Source organism: Gambusia affinis, linkage group LG14 (genome assembly GCF_019740435.1).
Source record: "Gambusia affinis linkage group LG14, SWU_Gaff_1.0, whole genome shotgun sequence".
Classification (NCBI taxonomy): Eukaryota; Metazoa; Chordata; class Actinopteri; order Cyprinodontiformes; family Poeciliidae; genus Gambusia; species Gambusia affinis.
The window spans coordinates 25,125,220-25,152,387 of record NC_057881.1 but is presented as its reverse complement, the minus strand read 5'-3'; the positions used below and the strand labels follow the sequence as shown (position 1 = coordinate 25,152,387).

At 38.3% G+C, this 27,168-nt stretch overlaps 1 protein-coding gene and 1 long non-coding RNA gene across 2 annotated transcripts in view; both read left to right on the top strand.

Moving 5' to 3' along the window:
• LOC122843919 (FH1/FH2 domain-containing protein 3-like) overlaps positions 1–19,270 on the top strand; it is a 41,870-nt gene extending 22,600 nt beyond the window's left edge. Inside the window, exons 4-6 of the mRNA XM_044139054.1 lie at positions 13,435–13,502; positions 14,009–14,114; positions 19,002–19,270. Coding sequence (XP_043994989.1) covers positions 13,435–13,502; positions 14,009–14,114; positions 19,002–19,012 — 185 coding nt within the window. The 3' untranslated portion in view covers positions 19,013–19,270. The remainder of the gene's footprint in view (positions 1–13,434; positions 13,503–14,008; positions 14,115–19,001) is intronic.
• A 5,123-nt stretch (positions 19,271–24,393) lies between these two features.
• LOC122843917 lies at positions 24,394–27,168 on the top strand. The gene is made up of 3 exons (XR_006372795.1): positions 24,394–24,413; positions 24,516–24,691; positions 25,523–27,168. It is a non-coding gene; the product is annotated as an uncharacterized LOC122843917 (long non-coding RNA).

The window sequence follows — 27,168 nt, the reverse complement described above, 5'->3', positions numbered from 1 at the left end:
AATTACACAATGTTCCGTATCAGAGTAGGCTACTGCTGCAATAAAAGATGAATTTATTTCAAGGCTTTATGCGCATCTCCACCAGGGTAGCCAATAAACGTGGAGTACAAGTGCCTACAAAACGTCCTGCTAAAATAAGACATCGAGTTGTAATGAACTCAGCGTATGTTCCCAAAATGTATTTCTTTCATTTGGGGTGACAGTTTTACCACCGTCTTGTAATGTGTCCAGGCAGTGCGAGAGTGAAAATTACCCTGCAACCTCGCTCTCTTTCCAGAAGTGTATCTTTTCTGGGTTTATTGATCCTTCGCTGTGGTGCGGCGGGTTCTCTCTGTGGATGTGGCAGGGTTTTTCCCCAGGCTCCGGTTCTGCTGACAAACACGAGAGGCTCAAACTGTTGCGTTGCGGCACAACACGCTGCCGTTTGTGGTCCGCTCCCCCAAAGCCTGTGTGTGATTACTGGAAGAAGGCATGAAATATACCATTACCAGGGAGCGTTTCGTCTGGTTCTTGTTCGTACGCACACCAGAGTGTACTGGCACGAAACCTCTGACCGGTCTGGTTTAATAATCATTTTCGAAGCGATTACATAATGCAATAAAACATTACAGTTGCCACAAGCTAAGTGCGCAGAATGCACAGTTGGATTCTGATCCGGGAGCCGAGTTGTGGAGATGATGGGTTTAGAGGATGTGTGGAAAGAAACGGGGAGAGAAAACGGTTTCCAAGGGATTGGTAAATCACTTAGGGTGGAGGGGACACCGGGGGAAAACAAAGCGAGGAGGAAATGCACCTGCCAGACTGAGCAGCAGAAGTAGGACAACCGAGTGCTGCGGCTCACTGGGCCTTGCAAAAGTATTCCTACCCCTAAAGCCACAACCACAACCACAAACTTGCATTTAATGCAATACAACAAACATAATGTTCATAATTCTGAGTTCTGATCATTTGTTATCTGTTATCCTAATGTTTATTTTGATTAGCTTAGTTTTCTGCTTTGCTTCTGTTCAGTCATTTCTTAGTTATACCAGTTAGATTGTGTTTAATTACATATTCTTTGCTATAGTAGGGCAGATTTTCCTAGTTCCTCTGTTTGTGTGCTCTCCCTCGCCCCTTTTCTCTCTCTCTGTTTCCCTCTCTCTCCTCACACCTGCAACCCGGTAGCTAATCAAGTTGCACTGGATTTTATTTAGGGATATCAGAGTAAAGGGCACACCACATTTGTTAAAATATAAACCTTGTTTTCACTTTTCTTCAATTTCACAATTATGACGTAATCTTTGGTAGTTCGTCACACAAAACCCCAATAAAATACCTTAATTTTTGTAGTTTTAATGTAAAAAAGAAAGGTGAGAAGTAGATTATGAACTGCAATGCTGCTGTGGCACAGAACACATTTAGGCAGCAGCTCATGTTGGAAAGGACAACGTGCGCGCTTGCAGGACAGAATGCAATCTGAGTGTGTGTCAGACGAGGATTTTACTCGGTTAATCCAGTCATCAGTGAGCAGGTATCCCCCACTAGCCTCTTTGTTTACTCACTCCGACTTGCCTCCGGTTCCACCATCTGTCTCTCCCATGTTTGTCTTTCTGACTCACCTGCTGTCACCAGAACGTTTCATGGAAGTCCAGACAACGCTCAAGCGCTAAGAAAGACATTTACAGACGGTAACGCAACGTTATCACCCTGCTTTGCATCAGGACTGGTGCTCAGTGTTTGAAAGAACCCATTCACAAATGAGAACAAGTCGTCGTACAATACGTATTATGATTATTACACACAATCACTTTGCTTGACGGCCATGTTTTTTTCTTCCCCCAACTTGGACGGACAACGTCTTTGCACATGCTCATTGAGTCCAATTAGTTAACAATCAGAGGAGCGGCGTGAGAAGTGGAAAAACTGGTAGAATGTGTATAAGAACGACCTGATGACAAAGAGTGGTGGGGTGATGTGTGTGTGTGTGTGTGTGTGTGGGGGGGGGTTGATGCAGGACGTAACAGTGACCACTTGTTTCACATGTGCACATTTTGTGTGCAAAACCAGAATATTTCCCACCACTTGGTTTCATGTCTGAGCGCACTCCATTAAAGGGTAAAAAAAAATAAAAATCTCTGGCTGCACTCTCTAAGAACGACCTCATGCCGAAGCATGAGGTCAGCCGCACGCAAAAGAGCTAAATGAGGATGGACTGGAAAGAACGTACCTTTAATGAGAGACGGTTAAATTTAACACTGTCAGACATCTGTAATTTGAGAAAAACGTTTATTTTCTTCTCTTGTTTTGTAGTTACTCTGTCATCCCCTCGTAGATCTGTGATATCATTTCTTTCAACAGCCTCGAAACGTAGAAATGAAACACCTTTAGCTTTGGGCAAACGTACATTGAAACATTTTTGATTTATCTCACACCTCAGCGTACTTTATGGTAATCTAATGACAGGTATTCTCGCCAGGATTTGGTTATTCGTTTTTGTGATTTAAAAAATAAATAAATATGATTTTGTGATGCTACTTTGGAAATATTTGCACAGAATTTTGCAATATTTTTTTCCCTTATATGAAAAAATATGTGAATAAAAGTAACCAACAGACAGATTGGACACACAATTTTATTCTTTAAAGAACATTTTTATGGTGTTTGCCTTATCGGTCCCAGACAATAACTTGACATAAGGCTGCAGTGTACTAGAAGTAAGAAATACTGCCACCTGCAGGTTGGAGTGAGCGGCTACTTAAACCCAATGTTTTTGACAGTTTTCGCGGACAATTTGCAATATGTCACAGTTATGCATCAGTGTGAAAAAAATTTGTGCATCTTTTGATTCTTTGTGAATTTCTGCAATCACAAAATCCCCCCCCCCAAAAAAATAAAAATAAATAAATAAATAAATAAAATAACTTGGACTTGTAAGGGAATGGAAAAGTTGGTTTCAAAATTTTATGCATAGGGGGGAAAAAAAAGCAAAAAAATAGGAAATGTGTTTGTATTCAGCTCCTCTGAGTCACTACTTTTTACAGCTTAATGTTGCTGCAACTACATCTGCAAGTCTTTTGCCAGTTCCAATATGTTTTCTTTCAGCATTAGTCTTCATCATCAGCTTGGTGTATCTAAAAACTCTGAGGTTTTTGGTTTTAACATGATAAAATGTTAGTCTTTTTTAATAGCTTTGAAAGGCATCGTAAATGAACGATCGGTATCTCTAAGGCTGCAGCAGCGATGGTCTGTATTTGTGTCTTGTGGCGTAAATGTAGGGCGATGGGGTCTTAAGCCCACGACAACACATGCTGCTGGTATTAAATACGTCGCATTTATGTTGTACTTATTTGTGACCGAGCCATTTGGACTGAAATAAAAGTGCCAGGATGTAGCAACTTTCTTTGCAAGGATGTAGAGTGTTTGGCATCATCCGTATTTGTATTATGCCTGCAAATGTTCATGTTAAAGTAAGTCTGCCTTCCTGAGGCCGTCTGTTTTCGAGCTTTTAGCACAGCTGTTATCCTTCAGCAGGTTCAAAGGTGCAGTTTCTCATCTAAAGCATCAGTGTAGATTTGCATGGACAGTCAGAGGCAGTGAATTTCTGTAAGGTGACGGATATTGGAAGTTAGCTTAGCCATGACTCGGAAGAATAGCAGCAAAAAACAGCAAAAGTTGACATGCCAACAAAAGTCTTTCACGCAGTTGCCGCTTTTTAAGCAAGTGTTTGGACTGCGGCACAGCTGGCGATTGCAGGAGGTTAGAAGAGTAGCAGTTTAAGACTCCTGTTAGCTTTGGATTTAAAAATCACATGACTGGGACTAATCCATAGGTAGTTTTATGTTACGTACCAAATTACGTGCTCAGATAATAATAGTAGAGTTTTTTTCTCAGCCATATGTGTTTGTTCAATTCACTTTATTCATGTAGTACAAATGTACAACAAATGTCACCTCAAGGCACTTGAACATGATTTCAATTCAATCGTACATAAATTCTAATTGATCCTAGTTATCAATTAATTATTCAAAGTAGTTTACAAAGTTTCAGTCTAAGGAAACCAACCAGCTTGCACTGAGTCAAAGATTTGTGTTGCTGCACAATGAGATCTTTTGAGAAGCTACCTATTTGTCAGGAGTTGAATTATTGTAAAAAAACAAAAAAACAAACAAAAAACAAAACAATGTTACGTGATAAGTGTTTCCCATCTTGATTTAGTTTTTATTGTTTTGCGTTTGAGATCTGTATTTGTACAGATAATTCATATTTAGCTGTTTTCTCTCGTTATCACACACTCCTCCGCGCCGTCGGCAGCCTCCAGCAGTCAGACTGTTGGCCAAAAACAACAGACTAAAAAAGAAGAAAGACGGTCGCAATGTCCTCAGCAGTCTAAACCGAGACTGAAAATCGTTTGCTATTAAAAATACGATCTTGCGGCAAATTGGATGATTTTTTTTGTTGTTGTTTTTTTCTCTTTTATGTCACTCCACAGACAAGTTATTAAAGAAAGAAAGCACATGTCAGCTCTTGCTTTTGCACTAAAGCTGACGTGGAAAGAAATATTTTTGGTCACTCATACAAAAGGAAAGTTGTTATTTTGAGCGCATTGTCTCGAAAGGAAAACAACTGCAGACGCCACAGGGAAAAGCTCTGAATTTTAAAATGCCCCGTTGAGAAGAGTACGACGCAGATCGTGACCTCAGCAGAGCTTGAACTCTGGTGCTCAGGTCATTACAGTAGACCTGACACCTAATGCGTCCTAAACATAGCGAGATAGCAGAGAGAGGGAACGACTTCCGGGGATTTAATCAAGCTCTCCAACATGCCGACACACTTCACCCTCCTCTTGATTTGGTTTGTTTTCCATTTTCTGCCTACCAGGTTTAACAACCGACAGGCTGATCGGCTCAGACAGCCGTTTAGGGCGGCTTATTTTAAGGGGTGCAAAGAAATCCCCAAGAAACATGAGTCAGCGGTTATTACTGGGCTTAGATATGGGGCTACCAGCTGTGACCCACCTGCTTTGGCTTGATAAACACAAACTTGCATCAAGAGGGAAAATATAACACTTGGCTAACTGCCTGGTTAACCAGATAGGCACACACAAAGTGTGCCTGTCTGTGAATATCTTGCGTCCTGATATAGATACATTGAAATGAAATCCTTCCTTCAGGTCGAAAGGAAAGTCAGTGGAGTTTATATGCAGTCTTGGTGATTTCAGGGTGGTCTGCTATACATGGATGTATTTCCTATTGCTAGAGGTGAGCTAACCTAAGAGCGCTAATCATAGATATTTGTTTGCTAACGCTGAAGAACTACAACAGCCGTTTTTAGCAGAAGCTAATGTGCTAAAGCGCTAACATGAATTAAAGCACATCTACCCTTGGAAAACTACAACCCTTCAGCACCCATTTAATTTTGACTGTATAATTTATCTGTGTTCATGTTTATGTTTATATTTTGTTCCTGTGTGTTTCTTGTTTGAAATAAAGTGAATTTATTTTGGGGGGCAAAAAAGAGAGACAACGTGACGAGATTAAACGAAAGGGTTGCGTAAGCAGTTTTCGCCCACTTCAAAATAAGAGCATGAATTATAAACGTCAAATTACTTGAAGAATTCCTGCCAGTCGATAACCAAGACTTTAACACGGCTGTCGAACTTCATTCACGTGAAAATTTACAAAAAATTTGCGCTTTAAAATTTATGTGGAAAATTTAAGCTAAGTTCTCTAAACTTTTTTTTTTTAAGTTGGCAAAGGTGCTAAATGAAAAATTAGCTCTGCTATTAGCGGATTAGCTGAAGTGTGCCACTGCCTGTTGCCAATCATTCTTTCACTGTTTTTATGTGATAAACTCGTGCACTGGCTTTCTTGCCAAAGTGAGTAACTCATTAATGAGTTAGAAAAACATTCCTCTTGTAACCTAAACTCATCTGAAATCAGGTCTTTTTTTTCTTTTTCTTTTTTGTTTTGCTTTATTTTAGTGCATTGTGTTGAGTGGACATTCTTTCAACCCATCACTCGCCTCTAAGCGTCTCCAGCTAAAACCACTCAGAGAAAAACCGTCAGGACTGCCCACCCTGAAATTACACACGATGTTTCCGCTTTATGACGATGCAGAAAAACGGTCACTTTCTCAGGCAGAACGTTTCACAGCGCCTTCACTTTCTTGTCCTTGTCTGATTCGCCACGACTGAAACAGAGCCAAGAAACGGCCGTGGCATCAGTTCAAGTGACACCCGTGAAGGCTGAACTGTAATCTTGGCTTATTGGCAATAAAATGTGGTCCGGGTTGCCATGACAACATGCTATTAAGACAGGAAAAGTGCAGAGAAAGAGATTTGATTGCTTTTATTTAAAACAGGAAAGCCTTAAATCTGCTGCTGATGGGGAAAAAAGCATTTATTATTAGTTTTAATTGTGTTATCTGTGACATTTGTTAGAACAGTGCTTAGCTGCTCCACTTGTTTTTTAAATCTTTTATTCAAATTCAAACTTGCCACCTGTCACAGCTGTGGTCTGTGACTTACACAAATACATACAGACCGCACAATGGACTCCATTGTTGGATGACAAGTCTAAGGCTTTGATTTTGTAACTCAAGTCGAGGTTTGAAATTTCAGTCACTTCCCTTTTTTTTGGGACAGGTGATAGAGGCTCCATGGTGACATCATTCACTAATCAATTCAATTCAATTGAGTTTGTTTATATATGGCAAAAAAAACCCCCAGAACAATCTATTTGATAGAAAGATTCTAAATCCACCTTTCAGAAAAAAAATCTCATTTTCTAACTTCACTTTGAACATTTTTGTGTTGTTTACTCATTTAGTACGTTTTTTTCCCCCCTTTTTTTCTTTTTAAAGTTCCAGTTCCAAATGCTTCTTCTTTTTTCAGCTTAGCTGAAACTTGAATGTGTGCTACGACTATCTAAATTTCAGCGTTATCTTATCCTTGGGATAAAGTATCGACAATCCACAGACGTTCATCAGTAAGTGACAGAAACGCCTCTGTTTGTAGTTGCTCATCTCATTTTAGACCTCTACAAGCTCTAACTCAGCTCAAAAAATGTACCTTTCTAAAAACCACGTAGGTAGTAGGCGTGTTTTCGCCGCCTCGCTTCAGCAACAGGTGGGGGAGGGGATAGTCTACGCTCTATGCAGGAACATAGAGATGCTCTTTCTCTGGCACTCATTGAAGTTACTTTAAACTGTAGCGATAATTAAAATGGAGACGTCCGGCTGTTTTGAAGTTTCAGGTGGCCAGTTTTCAGGTTTCCCATCTTTGAAATGCTGATGTAGCAAAAATGTGTGTAACGTGATGCATTTCACAAGGAAACGTATTTATTTCGATCTATCTTTGTTCTGTACTATTAGAATACCTCACATTCAGCAAATATTAACAATGCATCTGTTTGTTTTGAGCTCTGATTTTGACAGCCTGATGATTAGTCTGTAGTAGTGTAGTTATGTGTATATATATAAATTTTTCAGTTGGGGACTTTAAACATTCTTGTTATGGGGAAGATTCAGCTCATGCTCCTAGAGAGGGGAGAATAAATCTGTGCTGTGGAGTGGAGGGCATGTCTCTACATTATCTGTTCATGTCCACCTGCACTTTTATTCCCCTGAATAAACCGGGTCCCCTTAGAGAAACATGTACTTATCTGACTGCCTGTTGTTAAGACTGAGGATTAAGCTCAGAGGCAGTAAACTGTTTGCTAAGGGCTTTTCGGTAGAATAAGACAGCAGTTACCTGCGGACTCTTTTCTCCTTCCTCTGCGAATATTGTACTCGACCAAACCAAGAGTAGATCTCTGTGCTTTACAGCAGCAGAGGACGAGGCCTTGCTTTGTCCGTCTTGGCCTTTTCTGTTTTGGAGAACGTGTGGATGGTGCAGTAAATGTTAAGGGATTAGTCAAAGCTGAAGGGGTCACAGCATTAATCGCATTGTGACAGGAGGGGTAGGAGGAGGGATTGGACCACTCCTGAACGACAAAGCAGACAGCCTGGGCAGTCAGGGAGTCTCTGCTCCTCTGTGGAGGAAACTCACACACACACACACACACACACACGCACACACACACACGCAGAGGTAGGATGGTTCAAAATCGGACCCTATCGTCCCCCCACATAATTTGTTTCATTATTATTATGTCAGCGTTTACATGGATTGCTTTAGGGATGCACAGATTTGCTTTTCTCACTTTCAATACCGAAACGTATATTTATATCTGATACAGAAAAATGACTTAAAATTGACTTGAAATTGTTCTTTTGATTTTCACATACAGACGTAAATGTATTAAATCACAAATTTCTTTGATAACTCTGCAACAGTACGGCAAAATACACCAACAGCTCCACAAGCTGGGTCAAACATGTGAAAGTAAATAAACCGCAACAGACCTTCTGTCAGGTGGTTTGGAAAGTGCAATGAGGAATCCAAATTCGCTAAAGTCGCTAAAAAAACCCACAAAGTATAGAACTAGACTGAGCAGATCCGCCTTTATGGATCAGGCACATTGTCAGAATCTTTTTCAGCATTGGGGCCGATACAGATATCACTATTGTTTCAGTGCGTCTCTAATCACCACGGCAATGTTCATGATATCCAACTTACATGATATCCAAATTTAAGGTGGCCCTAAAAGTCCCTATGGTCACCAGTTAACTTCCTGTTGCAGCTCCAAGGACAGTGTCAGTAAATTAATTAATACCCTTGAATTAACTTCAACACTTTGGGCAAGAAAGGGCTCAACCCTTCCAGACCGAACGGATCGGCAACAATCCAGCCAAATTTGCAGTACCGTAATTCCTCCACATGTTGCGCTGTCTGAAAAATTTGGTTTCTGAAAGGGGAGACGTTGCGCTTCCCAGCCAATTTCGGGTTATTACGGTAATTTCACTCCCACCGTGGCAGGGAGTGGCACTCTTTCAATAGATGGTAAATTGCGAAAATAACAGCTAGATACTGAAAGTTGCAGTTGTTTTCGATAAATAGGCAAATATATATTTACTCGCAGGACATTTAAAGAACTGTGTACAATTAAAATAAGCAAAAATATCCAGACAGAGATTTGAAACGTAGGTGTTAAAGGGCTAAAGAGTTTGTTTTAGCTGTCAGTGCTTTTGAATGTCATTTCTCAATTAATTCATTCACTTTTTATGTTAGTGATTAGGTCACCTAGAGAAACACTAATCAATAAACCAGAAATGTTTCTCATACGTGTCTGGAAGTAAATTCCAGAGCAGTGGTATTTGAAATATAAAGGTTAAAATATCATGACAGGTAGTGACATGTAGTTTTTAGTTGTTTGTAGCGATATTTCTCAAAATACTTTAGAAACAACAAAGGTAATCCCTTGTTTGACTTTGACATTTAAGGAGATTAGGAGCCTGGAACCAGAGTGTTGTCCTGGAGGACAGGTCAGCGCTGATGTTGCAGGGTCATCAGAGGACGTGGGCGAAACAGCGCGGACACGAGCAGCGAGTCCTCCAAAACAAAACCGTAAAACTGCAAGAGGGCCTATAAATGAAACGCGCTTCGCTGTCAGTGTGTCTGCCGGCCCCGCTCTGGCTCACACATGTACGCACGGAGTCCATCAGCAGGCGCACCGGCCACAATGACACGTCCCAGTGAGGCTTGATGGTTTTCTTGTGACAATAAGGAAAGGAGGCGCCAGGCGAAAGGAAGGGTGACCAGCGAGAGACAAGTGGACACTGCAAACCATGGATTTTTGATCTCCACCTTCTAATCTGATCTGTGTGTTTGGCGTTGGAAATGTAGACGGGGTGTCTTTTTCTTCCTTCTTTTTAAGACAAAATTTTTTTCTATGTTTTCTCAGGAAGCTTTAAATTTGGGAGAGAGCTGCAGTCGACCTGGATCACCCTCTTAAGAACTGACAATTAGACATCTGCATTAAAGCAGGTGGTTGGATGCGAGAGTTATTTACGTTCCAATCCTTTCCAGCTTGTTTCCGCAGTGTTAACACAGCTGCAGCCCACGCTGTCAACTGGGAAGCGGCCCATTAATTATTTAGCCTGCCCAAAGCATTTTTACTCTGGAGCAAAATGGTAACAATGCCGAGCAGGTGTATCCTCGCCGTTACTGTAACAACACTGACACAGCGACAAGGTGGAATGTTGATACTGCTGTTTCACCTGTGGACTTTGAAGCTCTTTACGATAAACCCAGAGTGTAGAAGATGGCGTTCGAAGAAAGCATGTGGAGCAGAAATACCTGGTGGATCTGACGGCATCGCAAGAGAATGAAGCCAAGGTTAGACCTTATCACTGTTGCTGACGTGCTCCAGATGCACAGGCAGACTGTTGGTAAAGGTCACCCTGACAGCGCCACTCGTGCGCTGATGAAGATCACAAATAACACACAGAAGGGCTTTACAATGGAAACGACGGCCAGATGGGACGTTTGAGTGGCCTCTTGATTTCCAGCGAAGCCTGGGCAAACTCAGGTCCGCTGGACTCAGCCAAGTTTACGTTGGTCTATAATCTATAAGGGTTCTCAGAAGTGCAGACACCCTTTGTTAAGCTTCCAAGAAAACGAGCCCATGACAAATCTTCGCCGGACCTTTTCCACTTATTTTGTTACATTTAACAACGAATTTGTTACAGAGAGATATGAAAACCAGTAAAAGCTGTACAACCCTGCAGGTATTTAGTTCTTGTGTACACATCTGCTGTCTTATGTTCTGGGGAATCTGTTGAGAAAAATAAAGTTCAGCTGTCTTAAAGCGATTTCCTCATATTTGCTTGTAGGCATGAAGTTCAGAAATTTCTGGACTTGTGAGAGCAACTGAATATAAGGCACGCCCACCTAATTTAACCCTCTCACAGTTTTAGCGAGAAGTCTGGAGGAAGCAGATGTCAGGAAGATTTCAGGAGTTGTCCTCTCAGACCATCTTCCCATTTGACTACACACAGAAATAAAAACTTGGGGTGTGACTTTTCAAAGAACACACAACTGTTAAAAAGCTCTCCAAATGATCCCGTTAAGTTTGTGGAAGGGCTAAAAAAAACTGTCTTTTGCATATCAGCTCTTTTATAAGTTCCAAGTGTTGATGTTGTAACAGACACATTTACACAGAAACATATACATATATTTTTATATTCTATTGAAATACATATTGTAAATGCTTTTTTGAACAATGCCTGTACCCGACTACTTGAAAGAAATACAGTAGCTTCAGGTTGGAAAAATTACTGATTGCCATCTTCACTAAAAAGACCAAAGTCAGCGTTGAAATTGAACAGTCACACACACACACACACACACTTCCTCTCTCTTTTGTTCTTGCTTTTGTTTATTTATGAGCTTGTGCTGTGTCATTCATCCGCATCCGTCCAGCCTTTAAAACAAGTTGGTAAAAATCCACAAATGTCTTTGGTAGTGTTCAAAACTGTGAAGATAGTAGTGACTTAAAGTTCAGAAATTATTTGTATCTTGGTAAAACCATTGTTCTGAGATCTACAAAGTGGTAAAGATTTTTAAAATTTTACATGTTATATGTTATGACGGTGTCAAAAGTTGTGAAAAGAAGTCAAACTAGTGTTCAGGAAGATTTATGCTGAGTCATTCCAAATCTTCCATTTGCCAGGATTAACCAGCTTTTGTAAATCGGAACTTTTTCAAAGAAAACATCACACTGTTGCAATCAATCTTCCATAAATCCCAATCAGGGAATATGTTAAGAGTTTCTTCAAAAACTAACTTGATCTTTTGCTATCTCTTTTATAGTTCCATGCATGGTTTGTTAGGAAAACATGATATGTTTGGTATGTTGATTGATGAGGGTTCCTTTATATCGGTTTCAATTGGACTTTTATCAATGTGGACGGTATAAATAGTTCAGTCAGTTAGAGACTCCAGCCACAAGAAGGTTGGTAACACTTTAATGGCTGGTTCATCATTTAAGCACCACTCTGTCATGTCAGAGGTTCATATCAACATGATAACATCTGTCATAAAATTGTCCATCTGTCATGAACATGACGGCCTTCATGGATATTTATGACTGTTGTCATAAAGTGTCATGATTCTGATCATGAGTTTTAATACAAAGTTGACATTATTCAAAATGTCTTTATTATGACAACTTGACACCAAGAAATCATGATCTGACATGAATTTGTTATAAAAGTATTACTGATTAAACTTTAGCTTTTGCTAAGATGGTTTCATTTTTAAAGTCTATGTTATGTTTATGTGGGTCATAGCCTTATTCACAAGTCAAATAAAGTGTTACCCAGAAGGTTTATGCTGTGAATAAAAGCTTAAATGTGTGACATTTATAAGACCAGACCATTTTTAAATTTTCTTATTCTGAATTGTACTAAATCTCACATCACAGTTTTGAAATCAAGGTCTCGGTTTTTACATCCCAATGAATTTAAGAGAAATCTTCAGACTTTTGAGTTTCTGATGATTATATTGTTTGGATGAATTTAGGAAAATCCATGATATGTTTGGTATGTTGGTATGTTTATTGATGAGTTTTTGGGTGTTTGGCTCCCTCAATGCCCTTTGCTAACCTCGACATGTTCATTGAATATTTCATCTTGCCATTTAAGTCTGAATCATGTTATGATTTAATGACCTTTCATCATTTGAGCACCTGTTGGCTGTCAGAGGTTCATATCACGAAGGCCGTTGCTAATCTCTTAGAAATTGTACAATTTATCATCCAGCAAAATTTGTTATCGCAAGGCTCAATCGAGCTCAAACTCAAACTCGGCATTCTTCCATGGTGTTCATGCTTCAAACCTATAGAAAACCTGAGCTAGGGAGAAGAGAACATCAGAGACATGGCCAAAGATCCCTCTGATTCATTCCTATGAGACGTTGTTATAACGCTCTGCCGTGGTTGTATGACGTTTCATGTCAATGCAGTGAAAGATGTGAAAAAATTTAAATAAAACTTTAATAAAGCATGATGCTGTTCTTTCATTCGAAGAACTTCTCAACATGTTAGAGATTATTGTGAGGGTATGAAGGCCTGTAGACATTTGCCATGAACAGTTTCCGAGTCGTGACCCGAATACTTCAGTGTTGAACTCCAGCCAGCAACCCATTAACATTCCAACAGACCTCAGATCGTCCGTGTGTCATACATGTGTGTCCTTGTGTGTGTGTGTGTGTGTGTGTAGGAAACATTTCATCCACATGCCGATGGAGAACTTGGTAAAAGCGTGTGATAAAGCCCTCGCCTCAGTTTACCAAAAAGTGTGGTTTTGCTCCGTCAAACTGCTGCCTGTTGTGCAACTTCTCCACAGCTGAAACTCATTTCACCTACAGGTTTTATTGATCCTCTCCTCACTATAAAACATGTGAAGACTGGAGAGAGATGAAAGATGTTCAGGGAGATAAATGTCAACATGTTGCTGTGTACCAGCCTTTGTTGGGTATCATAAATGCCCTTTGCTTTGTGTTCCTCTCTGCAGAGAAACTCTATAACTCCAATGGACGGGACTTGAGAAGGGCTCTGTTCTCCTTAAAGCAGATCTTCCAGGTAACACTTTGCAAATGCAGCAAGCCTCGGTTTGTTGTCACAGACAAACCGAGATCTTCTTTTCAACTTAGCATTTCTCTTCCTGAGTTTGCGTTGCCCAAATATAAACCGCAAAGGTTTAATTTAGAGAAGAGAGTTTAGAGAATTCATTTTTGTGCTCAGCTACTGTGAAGAAGGAAACTAAGTCATAGGAGCTGCTTCAAGCTAAATGAAGTGCAGCTGAAGGCAACACTTCCTCTGATACTTTTCACTTGTTCAGCCAGCATTGATAACTAGTGTTGTTTAAAATGTTTACAAAAGTTAAAAAAAACAATCTAAACATTTCACTGAAAACCCTGAAGCATTTATTAAAGTTAGACAGTTGTTAATCCTTGTTCTGCACACTGCTGACATCATGTGGTAATATGTGAGATTGCAACTTTTAATGAGTTTTCAGTTGTAGTTTCAAGTCCATTGTATCTTACAGTTATTTTCTTTTCTTTTTCATTTTCTCTCCGTTATTTCAGGATGACAAGGACCTTGTCCATGAGTTTGTGATGGCTGAGGGTTTGACTTGTCTCATCAAGGTGGGAGCAGAGGCGGACCAGAACTACCAGAACTACATATTAAGAGGTAACTCGTCTCTCCGTTGCGTCCAGTAATGACGTAAATATCTGGAAACCCCCAAATCAATAATGTACATGATATAGAAAAGGTAACGGCAAACATAAACTCCATTTGGGTGGAAAATGACCCGCTGTTTGCGTCCTTGTGAAGTCGGTTTTCTTGCTTCATAAAGTTACGGTTTGAAACTGCAACAGGTTGACCAGCGGTGGACTGTGACAGGAGGAAGCTGGAATCAAACCTACAACCTTTATATCAAAAAGACAACGCTACCCGCTGAGCCACTGTCTGTCTGTCTGCCTGTCTGTCTGTCTCTCTATCAGGAGATTGCTAGATCCTCATATTTCTATCTATCTATCTATCTATCTATCTATCTATCTATCTATCTATCTAGATAGATAGATAGATAGATAGATAGATAGATAGATAGATAGATAGATAGATAGATAGATAGATAGATAGATAGATAGATAGATAGATAGATAGCCCATATCTATTGTCATTGCGCAACACCTTCCCCCCATCTCTCTCTACTTCCTCTTCAAAGAGAATAGATGTGTTTCCACCCTATTGGTTGTTCAACAATCTGTTTCCAAATAAGGCGTTGATCATCTCTGCTCTCCTGTTAGTTCCCCTTTTTCACCTAACCTTTCACCTCCCATCCACCTCCAACACATCAGGGATCTTTAATTACAGTTACACCTTTTACACCATTTCAAGTTCAATGTCAAAATCACATTTATAACTTCTTTAGCTTCTCTGATTTATCATTCATTTATAATTTTATAACTAGAACTTATTAGTTACTCTTATTATAATCTTAATGTGATTTATTACAGATGTTTTCTGAAAAGAAACCAAGAATAATCTATTATTGTAATTATTTGATACCAAAGTTACAGTTACTTGTCTTACTTGTTTTACATTTCCATTTCATTTAAGACGCCCAGTATTGAACACTTTGCGTCTCACAATGTTGAAATAAAAGTAAGTGATTATATTGCGAGTGGAAACCCCCGGTGTGGCCTGCGTCTGTTTACTCATTTGTGATAAAAACCTGCCAAGCAGCAATAAAGCAACCAACAGAAGAATACTTGAACTAATTATTACTTTATTTTGCAAACTTGAAACAAAATACATGCATAAAATCAAAATCCCCTTTCCAAAATATTGGCAGCTAAGCACAGAACAGGAGTAAGCACAAAAAGTTGTAAAATAAAAACAATTATCTTCATGATATCTTCACAACTGCAACTTTGTGAGGCGCTTGATTAAGTTTCACTATTTTTTATTCAGAACAATATAAGAAAAATCCCAACAAAAACAAAACTGTCAGATTTAAGTAATGATGCTGCATAAACTGTAACTTTAAACTAGTGCGTCTATATTTTAATCAGCTAGGTAAAAGAGGTAAAATGTCCATATTGAAACAAATTAGAATTCGTGCTCCTTGGCTCTAGTTAAAGTCACAGTTCCCGTCTCAGACTTCCCTGATCAGAACGCCGTATGGGCGTATTGAACTCTCAGTGATGCGTTCCTCCTCCTCTGCTGATTTTCCTGCTGGAACAGGGATGAGCCAGAATTTTCCATGAATCTCCCTCTTCTCTGGATTGATTCGGTTTTGCATGACCATTTCGTAGGTTTTTCCTGTGCTCTCTGACTTGAAGGTCTTGCAGAACTTCTTTGCAATTGAAGGTTCAGCTGTTGAGTAGATTCCTCTCCCATGTAGTTCCCGATGTCCAGGTTTGTAGTGAGTACTGACGATGCCTCTGGCTCCTTCTATCCCGGTTCCATGGTAGGACACAGGCCACTCTCCAGGCACGGAGTAATTCCTCCATCCATTGGGACCCAGCCAGGTGTCTCCATCCGGATATTTACCTTTGACCTTCAGGCCCATGCGGTACCAGCCAGTTGGGCGCTCGTATGTCTCATTTCCTCTCATGCAGTCAGCCGAGTCAGAGAGATTAGTGAAGTCAAAGTCATAACTCGGGTCAAAAAATTCCTTCTCATTGATGAAGAACTCGTCAGCATAGCTGTGTTTCTTGTTGAGGATCAGATGTTTAAAAAAATCATCAACTGATAAAATGGGATCAGCTTTCGCAGAGTTTCCATCATCGACGGCTGATATTTTCTTCCCCAGAAGCACAGACAGAGCCTCAAATCTCACATTTTGTTCCATATTCATGTTTGACAGAGAACGGTGTTTCCTTCCTGTCTTGAAGCTCAAGATGTTTGAGCTTTGCTCTGTTGCAACAGGGTGTTATATTTGTCCAGTGAGATGGGTGGAGTGTCTTTTCTTACTTTCAGTTTCAAGTATGATTTTTATTTATTTTTTTAACCAACACAGCCGGAAGCATTCCTGTAGATCTTTGTGGTTTGATCTGTAGTGTGTAACTTTTATGAAAATATATTTTACCATATTTATTAAATCCATTACATGACGGTTTCTATGAGACAGGACATCCAGTGTGACTGCGGTTGTCAGCAAAAATGCAAAAAAATAAAAAAATCAGAGACAGCAGGAGGGTCTTAGTTGAATGGTGCTGCTGTTCCACCTCTGAGCCTGTGCATCTGGCCTAGCCTTTACTTTTCCTGCCAAATAGTTCTTGTGTCAGCTCCAGTGAATTTCCTCTCTGTACGTCTAAGCTCGCTCTAGCTCTTTAACGCATGTGTTTTTATTGCGCAACGGTAAATGCAAACTTTGCAAGTAAAAATAAATAAGCAAACATTTTGTGCTAAAGCGACACCATCCACGGTTCTCCTTGTGTTTTTTCTACTCTCACAGTTAAAATCTTGCAACACTTTTGATTAATTTCACCTCTAAACCACATAACATTTGCTCTACCCTATTCAGTCTTGACTCTATAAATTTAAATCAAAACAGATTTCAAACATGCTGCCATGTTTAAGGAGGACTAAAGCAAAGAACATTCCAGGTGGCAAAATGAAAAGCAATAAAACCCGTTGACGACAATTTGCTTAATGTCATTATACGTTCTAGCTCCAAACTCAACAGGAAGGTGCAGCAGCTGCCGACTTTCAACGAGTTTCACTGAAGCAGACGTCAGTGAAAGTTTAACCTCCCTCAAAGCAGAGGAGAAAAGTTCAACCTGTTGTTCTAAAGATACAACCTTAGCTGGTTTAATTGTATTTCTGCTCAGAGCAGAAATACAAATACAGCATTTTTGTAATATTTCTATTTTCATACTTAAAACCAGTTAGTCAGGTCAAGGCAAACAGCTTGACCTGACTATACAACAGCCTCAGCTGACTAAAACGCTTCACAGCAAACACAACATCACAGGTAGATAAATGACAAAATAGAAAATAAAACTGAGTTTAGTAAAAATAATAAGACAATTATAAAATTGGCAAAAATTTTATATATATATATATATATATATTATATATATATATACACATATAAATATATATATATATATATATATATATATATACATATATATATATATATATATATATATATATATATATATATAGATCTATATCTATATCTATATATAGATATATAGATCTATATCTATATATCTATATATATATATCTATAGATATATAGATATATATATCTATATAAATTCAGGTCTGAGTCACTGTGTAGAAACTGATGCAGTTCTATTGAGGTCTCCTCATTTTTCAAGGGATTTGGGCGGCCGGCTTCCTCCGGTTTCTTCCCCAGATTTTCTGCCTTGAAGTGATCATCCATCACTCTGTCTCTCTGTCGGTTCAAGTTGTCTGTTTGTAAAGCCACCTTTAGCACCTCAGGTGGGGATGTAAAACAGACTACTTAGCTACTGGCTTCACTGTCTGGATCTGGTCACTTATCCTCAGTAAGAGCTCTCCCTCACCTGCACGCCATACAGTTACTGCGAGGGTGGTGACTGCGGTCGTCTCTCGGACAGTCACCGATAATCCTACTCCTTTAGGATTATCACACTAAGTGCGCTTTTCAGAATCACACTTCTGTTTTTACACACCTAGAAACAAGGGCCCTTCCTACTACTATTCATCATGAGTCCCTGTTCACTTCAGGTCCCTGTTTGGGCGCCATTTGTCGTTGCGCAACACCTTCCCCCCATCTCTCTCTACTCTCTCTCTCTACTTCCTCTTCAAAGAGGGTAGATGTGTTTCCACCCTATTGGTTGTTCAACAATCTATCTCCAAATAAGGCGTTGATCATCTCTGCTCTCCTCTTAGTTCCCTTTTTCTCTCTAACCTTTCACCTCCCATCTACCTCCAACACATCAGTGATCTTTAATTACAGTTACAGCTTTTACACCATTTCAAGTTCAATGTCAAAATCACGTCCATACCCTTTTTTATTTTGATTTAGCATTAATTTATAATTTTATGATAACTATAACTTATTAGTTACTCTTATTATAATCTTAATGTGAGTTATTACAGATGTTTTCTGAAAATATACCAAGAATAATCTATTATTGTAATTATTTGATACCAAAGTTACAGCTACTTGTTTTACTTGTAAGCATCTCCACAAATGTAAGTGTAAATGTTATTATAAGTAAACCAATATTAATAAAAGTATTTTACCTTGATGGTTTTTTACAGTAAAGGTAGAGGTGCAGTAAACATGTGAAAGAAGCTGCAACAGTCACCAAAATTGATTAGTTTTCACAAATAGAAATCTATCAAAGTTCAACCAATCAAGTTTATTTGTACAACACATTTCAGCAGTAAGGCGGTTCAAAGAGCTTTAAATTATATAAACACAAAGATTTCGCCTTAATTTAAAGTAACTTAGTGTTTGCAGTTTTGAGCTCACATTTATTGAAAAGTGAACTCAATGTATCCTCAAAATGATCCTACTGGAGAAATAATTTCAGCTTTTGTCTTATTATGCTTGTTTCATCTCAGGTTGTTCATAAGGAAGGTCAAGAAAATGAGGAAGCTATTAGAAATACCCTGCAGCAACTCATCAATCCTTTGGTGAGAGAAACTCGCAAACCGAGGTTGAGTTCCACCACAATCTGCATCTCTGCTGGCACCACAGATTCAGAGAGACACTATGGAGTCTCCATGTCCACCACTGGTCGTCCTGCAGGCCGAATCATGATTGCTGCATCCTGCCTTAACTTCTGGGAGGAACATGTAGCTGATGCAGTGATGAGCTGCTATCCTGTAGAAGATAATACGACAGACTTTAATATAACCATCCAACTTCCTGAAGGTGTCAGATGTAACGCCTTTGACCTTATAAACGGAATAGTAAAAACTCCCTGCCATTTTTGTAGTGAGATGTTTGGCTTGAGAAAGCCTGCAGATGCACAGGAGCCACGTTGGAATTATGGCAACTGCGCTGAAGCTGAAAGTTTGAGCAACTTGCTTAGAGAGGAAGAAGTTAGAGAGCGAGTCCAAAGAAATGGAAACTGGACAGAAGAAAACCAGGAAAGGGTTAGAGATGATGTTAGGAATCAGCTTCGAATACACCTGGAGAGGGTTGACTTTGCATGGGACAACCAGTTCTACACTGCACAAAGAGCAGCAGCTTAAGATACTCTGTGAATTGAATGCTGCTACATGTAAAAGATGAAGAGCAGATATTAACAATGACTCAACTGTAAAGTCGCAAACATCTGAGAAATGTCAACAGTTGGGAATGGGAAATCATTTTTAATCTTTTCTGCAAAATTTCAAAGCATAAATTTTATTTGGAAAACAATTATTGTGGTTAAAAATGTCATTTATTGTGCATTCCAGGCTGTTGGAATAATTTTAAGGCTTATTATCATTTATTTGTTTTACATGGTCTTATATTATCATCTTTTTATTTACATTTTAATGGTGCGCTTTAAGAGTTTTGAAGTGTTTGCAGAAAAGGAAGCTGTGAGAAGCAGCCTGCTGAGGAGTGGAAAGGAGAGTACCATGAATGAGACGTTCTGGAGCTCTTTATCCAGAGGAACTGCAAACTGATTTTCTTATCTTATGAAATATGCTTTTGAAGGTTGTACAGTTAAGTTCTGTGCATTTGAGTGTGCAGCTGTGCTCTACTCCCCATACCTTTAGAGCTGCACGCTGTGATGTAACAAGGGCGTTCCTAATTATAATAAAAGCAGGAAGGGGGCTCAGTTGAAGCTTCAGAACATAGGCCAAAATCTGTCACTGGGTTTTGACTGTGTCCTCCCTGCAGGTAAAACTGAATTCTGACTCTTGTTCTCTTCTTTGGGTCTGTTTTCAGGTATTGAAACCTAACACATACTTAGCCTCTCATTATGGCAAATCAGTTGAAACGGCCATGTCTCTCTGAGCCACATTTATCTTTTTGCTTTGTGGTTCTTCACTGCATAATCAAGATGTGTCTCTGCACTGTTACTTATATTTTGTACACTGTGTCTCTAGTTATCTTTTCATGTATTTCCTTTGATTTATTCTGTCCTAAAGCACTTTGGAACAATGTTATTGTAGGAAGAACTTTGTTGGTTAGTAATAACTATTTCTGTGGCAAAGTCATGCATATTTATGAAAATCCAATAAAAGCTTTACGATTCAGGTCTTTGGTCTCATAATCAATGCTGCAGCTAAACTGAAGTTTTCAGTTCATCATGTATGGAGTGAAAATAGTCTAAAAATACATGTGCGTTTGTGTAAAAATATTCGCGCCATGTAAATACTGGATTTGTAACTCATCTTTGTGTTAGTTGTATCTGTGAAACCTGATTTGTAAACCGTGAAAAAAAATTTATGCAGAACTCCAGGTTTTTGTAAATATGTGGTCACAAATATGAAGAAATTATGAATACAAAATAAAAGTACACACACAATTACAATTTCTACAAAAGTTCAATTTCTACACACAAACGTTTTAACTACAACCTCACAAACCTTCTCCTATGCCTACAAATGTTAAATAAGTACGCACAATTCACCTGGTACACACAAAACTGCCTTTACGGAAAACGAAGAGGGAACATTGGAAAATAAGATAATTTAAAAAAGAACAGGCAGAAATGTCTAAGTCAAAAGGCAGCTTCTTGGTTTTTTTCCTAAGACATCGGTCCCCTCCCCGTAACATATTAATTCACTTGTTTCACATTTACAGGCTGCTGAACAGGAACGGATGTAAGTCAGTTTATAGAAATACAAAAGCTGACCCCTGATTTTTCATTTTGCTTAATTGTGTTCTTCTTCTTCTTATTATTATTATTATTATTAATGTAGACAGCAATATCTGGAGGACAGAGTCGTTTTCAAAAGAAATGTTTTCCTGTTCATTAAGGAAATGGTAATAGCTTCACTCACTCAAGAAAACACGACAGAACTAGTGGATGAGGTGTGTCTGATTGTGGTTTGACGCTTCACACACATTCACTTAATGTTTCTCATGCATGTAGAACATAAACTTTTTTATGTTTTTCTTTTTTCACTCTCTAGATTCTTCACAGCATCTTTTTTTTGGGGAAAATTAACGTTCCACAGATTTCTCCCGGAGAGATTTTTGCTAATGATGCTGACCTGCTTGATTACTTACAGAAAGTCTATCCACAGCCTTTCAGACTTTATTCCTCTAGTCTACCAAGACGGAGTCCATTTTCATGTGTGCTGGACATGGTGAGATATATTTATTTGTACAGTCGTTCATACATTGTCATTGTGCTTCACTTCCCTCTCTACTCTCTCTCTCTATTTCCTCTTCAAAGAAGGTTGATGTGTTTCCACCCTATTGGTTGTTCAACAATCTGTCTCCAAATAAGGCGTTGATCATCTCTGCTCTCCTCTTAGTTCCCTGTTTTTCCTCTAACCTTTCACCTCCCATCTACCTCCAACACATCAGTGATCTTTAATTACAGTTACACCTTTTACACCATTTCAAGTTAAATGTCAAAATCACATCCATAACCTTTTTTAGTTTGATTTAGCATTAATTTATAATTTTATGATAACCATAACTTATTAGTTACTCTTATTATAATCTTAGTTATTACAGATGTTTTCTGAAAAGAAACCAAGAATAATCTATTATTGTAATTATTTGATACCAAAGTTACAGTTACTTGTTTTACTTGTATTTCCTCAAATGTAAGTGGAAATGTTATTATAAGTAAACCAATATTAATAAAAGTATTTTACTTTGAATCTTATCCAAATACTCAAAATGTTTAGACTTCATTCTTTAAAACTTTAATCTTTTGTAATAAGGAATTGTCTCAACTATTTTTATAAATCTGCAGGCTGGAAAATTACTTCCTCTGTCTGACTTTGATTTATTATGATTAGACAGAAAAAAGACGTAGAATTTAAGCAAAGTTTGCAGGAGACAAAATCAACACAACCAGATTGATTTTATTGAGGTTTAAGTCTTACTGTTAGGTTTAGATGTCACTTGTATGATTAGTTTTAAAGGAAACTTTATTTATTGTTACTGTTAAACTAAAATCTCCAGCATGGGGAAGTGGGATGATCTCGGATTTTCTTGACAAATGCTTTGCTAAAGAATTTATGACCCAACAATTTTTCAAGGTTTTGTGATTTTGCAGCCACAGAGGTCAATGTGACGGACTGACAGTGAGTGGTGAACAATTGTGAAGTGGAATAAAAATGATATGAAAGAACCATTTTTACAATGAAACATGAAGGTTTAAGTGTGTATTTGGCCCCTTTACTCCGACTCTCCTCTTGTTTCTGTTTTGAAGTATGATGATGACATGTTGATAGTTTTATACAGTAAAGGTAGAAGGTGGAGCAAACGTGAAAGAAGCTGCCACAGTCACAAAAATCAACTTTTTTTCACAAATAGAAATCTATCAAAGTTCAATCTATCAACCAATCAAGTTTATTTGTACAACACATTTCAGCAGTAAGGTCCTGAAATAAAGAAGAGGGAAACATTTCTTCACACCTACCAATGGACATTCAATTAGTGACTGACAATGATAGACATTTCTTATCTATCAATTCACTCTTTGATGATAAACAATAAATTTTGTTAAAAAAAGACATTGAAGAGATTTCCACAAAACATAAAACATTTTCTGGTTGCTTTGTTTCCACTCTATTTCCACTTGAAGTGAAGAGCTTCACATGACACTGGATTACCAACAAAGACTAGCTTGGATAAAGGTTTTATCATTTAGTTACAAAAAGTGGTGTTGAACACCAGTAGGTGTGATCTAGAACCTTTTGGGATGCTGAAGGTATTTTTCTGTTCTTTGGTCTTCAGTTTTCTACTTTAGCTTTGTTTGCACAATACAACACAAAAACATTTTCTTTCCATCCACATTGTATACTGACGTCTCGAATGGCGTTCCCAACATGTTTGAAAATCAAGTTGTACTTTAAGTTTGATTCAATAAAAGTTTGTAAAGATGTTTTATAGAGTCTTTCCCTTCAGGTTTGAGCTGGGATACAAATCAAATTCAAAATCTGCACCAAACACCAACAAAAATGCAGTTCTGAGGAGAAATTTTGCTGCCAGTCTTGAAAATGGATATTTGTATTTTTTAGGACTTTTAATTCTCCATTATAACTATTTGTTATCAGGAATGGAACAATTATGTTGTAGAGCAAATAACTTAAATACAAGGATTCTGCACACAGGTTTAACTTTTTAGTGAATTTTCCCAATTCAAATATGGTCAAGATATGTTCACATCCTCCCATTGGTTCCTGGTTAAATGTTCCTTATTAACTTACACCTTAAGTTACTGGAATGATTTTCCAAAAGCCTTGATATTAATCTTATTGAACATTTGTGGACTAGTCTTCAAAGCTTAGTGTGGTTAATGTTAACCCTCTTATCCACCAAAAGGAGCAAGATTTTTAAAGTTGAGTTTCCTTCTCCTTCCTCATTATTCCATTTACTTTCTTCACTGCAACTGTTTCACAAACAGTGAAACACTCTTCACTTCCTGTACGGATGAAATCATTCTGGCAAAGAAGGAATTAATAGACCTTAACAATTGTCTTATTAGGTCCGTGAGGCCAAGATGTAAAACATTTATTTAATTCTGTGGGTGTAAGTGTGGTCCTGTGTGTATTAGGAACAAAAAATAAATAAACTTCTTTTAGTCATTCAACCCTGGAAAAAGAAGAGTTCATAATGAAATCATTAGAGCAGCGTCAAATTTTAACATTATATTTGTGTGTAGGGAAACTTTGATCAAATACTTACAGTTTACTCATGAACAGACTGAAGCATTCATGCTTCTTCATCTTTATAACCAGATGGGTGGGTCACACAAACATGGTCTGACTTTACGTCACACAAAGAAAACTGAAACTGACATAAAAGTTAAAAACACTCAAGAAAACACGACAGAACTAGTGGATGAGGTGTGTCTGATTGTGGTTTGACGCTTCACACATATTCACTTAATGTTTCTCATGCATGTAGAAAATTAACTTTTTTATGTTTATCTTTTTTTCACTCTCTAGATTCTTCACAGCATCTTTTTTTTGGGGAAATTAACAATCCAAGGATTTCTCCTGGAGAGATTTTTGCTAATGATGCTGACCTGCTTGATTACTTACAGAAAGTCTATCCGCAGCCTTTCAGACTTTATTCCTCTCGTCTACCAAGACGGAGTCCATTTTCATGTGTGCTGGACATGGTGAGATATATTTATTTGTACATTGTCATTGTGCATCACTTCCCTCTCTACTCTCTCTCTCTACTTCCTCTTCAAAGAGGGTAGATATGTTTTCACCCTGTTGGTTGTTCAACAATCTATCTCCAAATAAGGCGTTGATCATCTCTGCTCTCCTCTTAGTTCCCTTTTTCTCTCTAACCTTTCACCTCCCATCTACCTCCAACACATCAGTGATCTTTAATTACAGTTACAGCTTTTACACCATTTCAAGTTCAATGTCAAAATCACATCCATACCCTTTTTTATTTTGATTTAGCATTAATTTATAATTTTATGATAACTATAACTTATTACTCTTATTATAATCTTAATGTGAGTTATTACAGATGTTTTCTGAAAATATACCAAGAATAATCTATTATTGTAATTATTTGATACCAAAGTTACAGCTACTTGTTTTACTTGTAAGCATCTCCACAAATGTAAGTGTAAATGTTATTATAAGTAAACCAATATTAATAAAAGTATTTTACTTTGATGGTTTTTTACAGTAAAGGTAGAGGTGCAGTAAACATGTGAAAGAAGCTGCAACAGTCACCAAAATTGATTAGTTTTCACAAATAGAAATCTATCAAAGTTCAACCAATCAAGTTTATTTGTACAACACATTTCAGCAGTGTTCAAAGAGCTTTAAATTATATAAACACAAAGATTTCGCCTTAATTTAAAGTAACTTAGTGTTTGCAATTTTGAGCTCACATTTATTGAAAAGTGAACTCAATGTATCCCCAAAAATGATCCTACTGGAGAAATAATTTCAGCTTTTGTCTTATTATGCTTGTTTCATCTCAGGTTGTTCATAAGGAAGGTCAAGAAAATGAGGAAGCTATTAGAAATACCCTGCAGCAACTCATCAATCCTTTGGTGAGAGAAACTCGCAAACCGAGGTTGAGTTCCACCACAATCTGCATCTCTGCTGGCACCACAGATTCAGAGAGACACTATGGAGTCTCCATGTCCACCACTGGTCGTCCTGCAGGCCGAATCATGATTGCTGCATCCTGCCTTAACTTCTGGGAGGAACATGAAGCCGATGCAGTGATGAGCTACCATCCTGTAGAAGATAATACGACAGACTTTAATATAACCATCCAACTTCCTGAAGGTGTCAGATGTAACGCCTTTGACCTTATAGACGGAACAGTAAAAAGTCCCTGCCGTTTTTGTAGTGAGATGTTTGGCTTGAGACAGCCTGCAGATGCACAGGAGCCACGTTGGAATTATGGCAACTGCGCTGAAGCTGAAAGTTTGAGTAACTTGCTTAGAGAGGAAGAAGTTAGAGAGCGAGTCCAAAGAATTGGAAACTGGACAGAAGAAAACCAGGAAAGGGTTAGAGATGATGTTAGGAATCAGCTTCGAAGATACCTGGAGTGGGTTGACTTTGCATGGGACAACCAGTTCTACACTGCACAAAGAGCAGCAGCTTAAGATACTCTGTGAATTGAATGCTGCTACATGTAAAAGATGAAGAGCAGATACTAACAATGACTCAACTGTAAAGTCGCAAACATCTGAGAAATGTCAACAGTTGGGAATGGGAAATCATTTTTAATCTTTTCTGCAAAATTTCAAAGCATAAATTTTATTTGGAAAACAATTATTGTGGTTAAAAATGTCATTTATTGTGCATTCCAGGCTGTTGGAATAATTTTAAGGCTTATTATGCTTTATTTGTTTTACATTGTCTTATATTATCATCTTTTTATTTACATTTTAATGGTGCGCTTTAAGAGTTTTGAAGTGTTTGCAGAAAAGGAAGCTGTGAGAAGCAGCCTGCTGAGGAGTGGAAAGGAGAGTACCATGAATGAGACGTTCTGGAGCTCTTTATCCAGATGAACTGAAAACTGATTTTCTTATCTTATGAAATATGCTTTTGAAGGTTGTATAGTTAAGTTCTGTGCATTTGAGTGTGCAGCTGTGCTTTACTCCCCATACCTTTAGAGCTGCACGCTGTGATGTAACAAGGGCGTTCCTAATTATAATAAAAGCAGGAAGGGGGCTCAGTTGAAGCTTCAGAACATAGGCCAAAATCTGTCACTGGGTTTTGACTGTGTCCTCCCTGCAGGTAAAACTGAATTCTGACTCTTGTTCTCTTCTTTGGGTCTGTTTTCAGGTATTGAAACCTAACACATACTTAGCCTCTCATTATGGCAAATCAGTTGAAACGGCCATGTCTCTCTGAGCCACATTTATCTTTTTGCTTTGTGGTTCTTCACTGCATAATCAAGATGTGTCTCTGCACTGTTACTTATATTTTGTACACTGTGTCTCTAGTTATCTTTTCATGTATTTCCTTTGATTTATTCTGTCCTAAAGCACTTTGGAACAATGTTATTGTAGGAAGAACTTTGTTGGTTAGTAATAACTATTTCTGTGGCAAAGTCATGCATATTTATGAAAATCCAATAAAAGCTTTACGATTCAGGTCTTTGGTCTCA